Genomic DNA, 6,939 nt, shown 5'->3' on the forward strand with positions numbered 1-6,939 from the left:
TAGAATCAAAAATTGGAGTAGAAGCTGCTATAAGCTGATTTTGACCTTCATCTTGAAGAAGAAGAGCAAATGCTTTGTTAATGGTAGGAAGATGATCCATCATTAATAATTGTCCTCTTATAGTTGAAAATGAATTATTTAATCCCATAAGAAATTGAATTGTGTAGTCAAATTGTTCATGATCAAATATTTGCTGAAGTGCTCCATAGGAACATGATGGTGAACAAGAACAATGAGGAGATGGACGATAAGTTTGAAGCTTATCCCAAAGTGTTTTCAGATGATTGTAACATTGAGTGATTGATAGTTGGCCTTGAGAAAAATTTGATATCGATTTCTTTAATTGATAGACATGCGAAGCACTGCTTCTTGAAAACCTTTGTTGCAAATCCAGCCATATGCTTCTTGCATTGTCAAAGAACAAGACACTGGAGACAATGTCTTTTGCTAATGAATTTGTAATCCATGCGACAACCATTGAGTTGCATCATCCCCAAACAGATCGAAGATGATCATTAACATTTGGTTGTTGAAGAGAGTCATCAATGAATGAAAGTTTATTTTTAGCATGAAGGGAAGTGATCATGGAACGATTCCAAGTATGATAATTTGTTTCAGTGAGAGGTGTAGTAACAAGAGCAATGCCAGGATTATCCCCATGATGCAAAAAATAGGGAGTAGTAAAATCATCTAATATGGATGAATTTGTAGAGGTAGACAAAGATGCCATGAAAGCTGCAACAGAGTTTTAAGAGGAAAAAAAAATTACAAAGAATACGGAAGAAGTTTAGAAATGCTCCGATACCATGTTGGAAAACGAATGAAAATATATCTTTTATTCATACCTCAAAATTACTTACACAAATCTTTAGATGCATATAATTTACAACTGAAATATGCTGCTGTTATGTACAAAGCTAACTAAAAAACAAAGAATTGAAAACACTGTTACTGTTGTAACTGGTATGTTGCTGCTGCGTGCTAGTATGCTGTTGCTGCTGCTGTGTAACATAGAAGACTTGCAATACTAACTAAAGCTAAGACTGCTAATAAAAGACCCACATAAGGAGAGCTTACATGCTATTTCATCCGATTAATTTTTGTCATGTGAACTTATGACATCATGGGTTATTTTTAAAATCAAAATTTGATTTTTGGATAATTCACAAATCATTTATGAGATATCAATGCGTTTGTTAAAAGGTCGTATAACTAAACGAGTGAAACGAGTCACGAATCGGGGTATCCACCCGTTTTGTTACTCTGAGTGGAGCCCACAACGGTCAGGGCCAAAAAAGAGAATGTGCAAGAGGGCACGAAGATAAACGAAGCCTCACTAGTGTATGAAGAAAGAAGGAACACATCACTTCACTCATCCACTCTTCTTCTCCCTCCGTCGCGCGCGCTCTCTCTCTCTCTCTCCTGTACGACAGATCACATGCCAATGCAGACACCTTCAGAGCCTCCCATATTCTCACCCCACATGGAAGACATCTGACCCACCTCCACAGCCATACCTCTCTCTCTCTCTCTTAATCAGAGAGTAAAACGTGTGTGCCAACTCTGAAACTCTCGTCACTCTTGGCATATTAGCTTATAGAGATATTCCCTCTTTTATGGTAGATAAATGGGTGCTTGAATCACTGGTCTCAACATGTTGAAGAGAAGGGTTTTGATCGAATTCAATTGCGATGGAGGAGCTTGAAATGAATTCGCCACCCTAGGGAAGGTCGATGATGGAGATTTTGGATGTGGGGATTTAATTGAAGTGCAGAATTAATTAGTTGGATAGAGGAATTGACACGAAGATGGCAGCAGCAAAGCTTCTACAGTCCTTGACGGATGAAAACCCTGATTTGCAGAAGCAGATAGGATGCATGACTGGCATCTTTCAACTCTTCGAGCGACACCACGCCCTCACCGGTCGGCACATCAACCACAAGAGGCTTCCTTCGGGTAATCTCCAACTGGGTATAATAGCTTAACTGAATTAATCGCGATTAATCAAATGCATTTGAATGCTTCTTACCCTGTGTTTTGAGGGTTCGGATTTGCGTGGATTTCTACAAAATACAGTGAATATTTGTGTTGTGTTTTGTCTCCCATCGAAAGGATTGAATTCAAGATTTCGAACATGGGGTTAATCTACTTGTAAGAAATATGTCACTGTATATAATAAAAAATGATGCCTGAAAAATATGACAATGCTATTTCATCTTTGAATTTTTTAAATTATAATTTGTTGTCAGCATCTTAATGCTTAATTGTGCTTATATCAAAAGTATTTTCATTGCTTACACTTTTTCAGAATTCTGATTATTTGAGTATGAGGCTGATTAAATTTTATCCACCATTATTGCTTATATCAACAGACACTGGCTGTTGTTTGGATGACCTGAAGAGGAAAAAGGGGGAAATGGACAAATGTTCATTTCCCTTTGGTTCCTTGAATCTTTGCCGTGTTTGGGAGAGGCCTTATATTTGGATTTGTGGAGATCAAAAGAAATGTAATATAAAATTGTATTGAGTTTTGTCCAAATTTATACAAATCTAAATCTAAGGTCTGAAATTCATGTTTCCAAATGTAGTGTTGAAGAATTTTTCTCAAAATCTTGATTTTTTCCCCTTCATTTTCTGTTTTTTATTTTTATAATTTTAAATTTTCTCTCATGCGCAGGTAATTCCCACTTCAACAATGGTAGCCTGGATATGGAGTCAAATAACACATATCTTTGTCCAGGTGCCATGGTAAGGACTCCATGTATGTCTCCCTATGTTTTACATAATGATGTTTTTCAGTTAATTCTTATTCAGATAAGAGTGTTTCATGTTCTTGAATCATTATCAAAAAAACTTTAATGAACTTTTGTAATGTGTCCTTGTTTGCAGGGAAAAAATTCAAAAGACATTACGGAGAAACAAAGAGTCTCTACACAATCACCCTCTTGCTCATCTTCCTTGTCTCAACCAGATCGCTCTTCCTTGGACCTTCGAGATGCAGTCAAGGATTCTATGTACAGGGAAACAAGCCGTGTTGTGAAGCATAAATATTCCCCAAGGCCTCTTCAGTCACCCAAATCCATGGATATGTTGTATGGGAAGCAGAATTTGCCTGTGGATCTCATGGAATCTCTTACTGTTCTTGCTAGATTTCGTGAAGCACCTTGCTATTTTAATGAAGCTAAAGAACTTCCAAGATCATTGCATGAAGATAGAGATGGCTGTTTTCTTTCTGTTCCCAAGGATGCTCCTCGATATTCTTATGATGGGAGAGACACCTTCAAATCCACCCCAAAGCTTAAAGAGCTACCAAGACTTTCACTGGACAGCAGAGAAGTCTCTATGCGGGGTTCCATTAACTCTGTTTCAAAATCAAATTTCTTTTCAAGGAATTTACAGAGGGATCTACAACAAATGTCTGGAACTCAAAGACGGCCTCCTGGCGTTGTAGCCAGATTAATGGGCTTGGAAGCATTGCCAGATTCCCGTTCGGTCACTGATGATTGTGAGATGGGAATGACCAATGCTTGTCCAATTGATCAGGATTGTGATACCTTCTCAAGGTCATCAAAAGCAAATGATCCTATCCAAATTTTGAACTCCCCAAAGAACTCATGGAAGGACCCTAGGTGGAAAAATTCTAATTCGGTCATGAGGCCCATTTCAAATTCAAAGTTTCCTATTGAACCAGCGCCATGGAGGAGGCAAATAAATGGGGATCGAGTTTCTCAAAAGCCACAGTCAAGGCATCCAAAAGGTCCATCTAGGGTGCCAAATTCCTTCCCTTCAGTTTATAATGAAATTGAAAAAAGACTCAGAGATCTTGAATTTAAACACTCCGGAAAGGATCTCATAGCTCTCAAGCAGATATTGGAAGCTATGCAGGCCAAGATGCTTTTAGAAACCAGTAGAGAAGAGCAAGTCTCAAACTTTGTAACACAAAGAGATTGTATAATTCCTAATCAGAATCCAAGACTGGTGGGCCAACGAAGCTCCCAGAATGACCGTGTAATTGCTTCGACAGTGAAGGGAGCAAATTCTTCTAAGACTTCTGAATCTCCAATTGTGATCATGAAACCAGCAAAGCTAGTCAAGAAATCTGATATTCCTCCTCCTGGAATTTCTGTTGATGACTTGCCTGGTGTCCATAAACTTCGAGATGGTGCATTTACTTATAGCAGCAAGAGTTTAGCTAATAACCGAACAGGAAAAGATCAGAGTCCTAAAAATAGTTACAGAGAGTCAGCTGTTAGTTCAACTGACAAGAAAACCAACATGAGGAATTTAAGATCAACACAAACTTCGGCAAAACCGCAGCAGCTTCACAAAGAAAACACCCCAGGCTTGATAAAGAGCTCAGGATCTGTGAGCCCAAGACTGCAGCAGAAAAGTTTAGAGCTGGAAAAGAGATCTCGGCCGCCCATCCCTTCTTCTGATTGGAGCAAAGGCAGAAGGCAATTCAAAAGGCAACCAATAGAATCTGGTTCCCCTGGTCGAAAACACAGGCCAAAATCTCCCAACTTGCTGCTCAGAGAAGACCAGTCCAGTGAGGTCAGTAGTGAATCAAGAAATTTGAGCAACCAAGGTGATGACATTTCTGTCCATTCAGAAAGCATTATAATGTTGGACCAGAAGGAAGATGTAGATGTCATCAATACTGAACAATCTGTCGAGGTCACTGGAAGCCCGAGTCCATCTAGGGAGGTTGCCAAGTACTCACTTTCGGACATAAAGCAGAAGGTTGGTGTTTTGATCTTTATCTTCTCCTTTGAACTTGTTCATTAGATAATTAAATGGTATTGTTTTCTCTGTTTCAGACATCGAGTCCAAGGTTGAATGAATATGGATCACAGGATGAACTTGCTGCAATTGCCCCTGAACATCCCAGTCCTGTCTCTGTTCTTGATGTCTCAGTGTATCAAGATGGTACACCATCTCCTGTGAGAAAGACAGGATATGCATTCAGAGGTATGTTTTTCTTCTTAGTATAAACTTTTTGCTTAGTAGTACATAGTATTGAAAAATCTGAATAGATTAGAAGTTGAGCGTTGGAGGATTAGTTCAACTAATGACATCCTTTATGTATAGTCACTATAGTCAGCTTGAATGCACTTTTTTCTATGTAAAAGAAAACTCCTTACTAAAATCTAATAGAGTATTTAATTTGGATAATATTTGAAATCTTGTTATAGGTCTTCGACATAATGGAAGGGTAAAGTTTTCTAATCTAGGGGCCATATGGGGAATGAAAATTCAGGTCGAGAGTGTATTCTGTGGCTTGGTAAATGGAAACTTTGTAAGGATAATAAAAAAAAAAAAATGCTGCATGTTTTGGACAATGAATGCCGACATGTTCTGCAGTTGCACTTTTGATAATTGGTATTACAGCCAACAATTATATCAGACATTATTTCACGAGTTCAAGAGGAGAAAAAAGGAGAGAATAAGTAGAAAAATAATTAGAGAACAGTGAATAAATATTGTCGAAATCATCTTGGTTTATTTTAAAGAGGTTTTTGTGCCTCTAATTAAATTTGAATAGATTTACTAGCTCTAGTTGCACAAAGCATACAGATGCTATGTCAGCTGGTAGTCAGATAAATGGCAACCACGATTTTATCTCAGTGTCATTGTTGTCCCTTGAAGAAGAAATTATGGTTTTATTGTTCACACTCGAATATTAATTTGGCAGATGATGGGACTCAAAAGATTTCCAACAGTTACAATGAAGAGCATACGAACCTGTTGGATAATTTTTTATTGAACAACATGAGATCTGATCATAACTCTCAAATCAGTCGTAAGAAATTACAGAACATTGAAAACTTGGTTCAGAAGCTTAGAAGATTGAACTCCAGTCATGATGAGACCAGCACAGATTACATTGCATTGCTATGTGAGAACGCAAACCCAGACCATAGATACATCTCTGAGATATTGTTAGCTTCAGGACTCCTCTTGAGAGATCTGGGCTCTAGCTTGACAGGCTTTCAGCTCCACCCTTCTGGCCACCCAATTAATCCCGAGTTATTCTTTGTTTTGGAGCAAACCAAAGCAAACACACTGCTTTCAAAAGAACAAGACAGTCCTGGAAAGGTTGCCGAATCAAAGCCTAACCATGAAAAACTTCACCGGAAACTAATATTTGATGCTGTCAATGAGATTCTTGTTGGGAAGTTAGGTTCAGTGAGCTCCTCTCTAGACCCATGGCTAAAACCTGAAACAGTGGCAAGGAAGACCCCAAGTGCACAAAAGCTTCTCCGAGAATTGTGCTTGGAGATAGAGCAGCTTCACAGTATGAAGTCAGAGTGCAACTTAGAGGATGAGGCAGATGGTTTGAAGAACACCTTGAGGGAGGACATAACCCATCGGTCTGAGAGTTGGACAAATTTCTGTGTTGAGATTCCCACTGTAGTGCTGGATGTGGAGCGATCAATCTTCAAAGATTTGGTTAATGAGATTGTGACGAGTGAGGTAGCTAGCAGGCAAGTTAAGCTCAGTCGGCATTACAGCCGACTGTCGACGAAGTAGCAGTTTTCTTCTCACTTACCCATGTATTCGGTTTGTCCTTTTTGCAATTCATATATATTTTTTAATTGCTTTAAAGCATAATAATTGTGTAGAAGATTTTCATTTCTTTTGCTGAATTGTAAAGTTAATAACCCTTCAAAATATTAAAACACACTTGAGAAAGAATATTGCATATGGGAGACATCTTTCCCTCCACCTCCTCCCTTTTATTTCCCCCTCTCTATGTTTTACTCTGTAACTCACTAATTTATGTTAGTTCTTTAGTTTGTGGTGAGGAAGGGAGCTTGGATTGGAGCAAAGCTAATCCATATTAGTGTCCTTTCATCAGGCCTTTTAAAACCACACAACAGACACCACATTTTTGAGAGATGCATGGAATGTTAATTTTATATTTGAAAATCAGGAAAA

The 6,939-nt window shown here is 38.4% G+C and overlaps 1 protein-coding gene across 2 annotated transcripts; it reads left to right on the forward strand.

The window, feature by feature from the left end:
- Nucleotides 1-1,345: 1,345 nt before the first annotated feature.
- On the forward strand, nucleotides 1,346-6,693 carry LOC131146522 (protein LONGIFOLIA 1). Of its 2 annotated transcripts, none has more exons than XM_058096156.1 (5): nucleotides 1,346-1,956; nucleotides 2,678-2,748; nucleotides 2,890-4,740; nucleotides 4,818-4,968; nucleotides 5,693-6,693. In XM_058096156.1, exons 1-5 carry the CDS (start codon nucleotides 1,809-1,811, stop codon nucleotides 6,529-6,531), a joined length of 3,060 nt encoding a protein of 1,019 aa, XP_057952139.1. In that variant the 5' UTR covers nucleotides 1,346-1,808; the 3' UTR covers nucleotides 6,532-6,693. The 2 variants fall into 2 exon arrangements, with proteins under 2 accessions (XP_057952139.1, XP_057952138.1); XM_058096155.1 differs by having other exon boundaries at nucleotides 1,348-1,971.
- Nucleotides 6,694-6,939: the final 246 nt, after the last annotated feature.

The sequence above is a fragment of the Malania oleifera genome, chromosome 13 (genome assembly GCF_029873635.1).
Source record: "Malania oleifera isolate guangnan ecotype guangnan chromosome 13, ASM2987363v1, whole genome shotgun sequence".
Classification (NCBI taxonomy): Eukaryota; Viridiplantae; Streptophyta; class Magnoliopsida; order Santalales; family Ximeniaceae; genus Malania; species Malania oleifera.

What these genes read in the sequence shown, in the direction of transcription:
- LOC131146522 (XM_058096155.1), top strand. Translation starts at nt 1,809, where the DNA reads ATGGCAGCAGCAAAGCTTCTACAGTCCTTGACGGATGAAAACCCTGAT. An exon ending in TTTCGGACATAAAGCAGAAG is followed by an intron (nt 4,741 to 4,817) that starts GTTGGTGTTTTG and finishes TCTCTGTTTCAG; the next exon opens with ACATCGAGTCCAAGGTTGAA. An exon ending in GACAGGATATGCATTCAGAG is followed by an intron (nt 4,969 to 5,692) that starts GTATGTTTTTCT and finishes TTAATTTGGCAG; the next exon opens with ATGATGGGACTCAAAAGATT.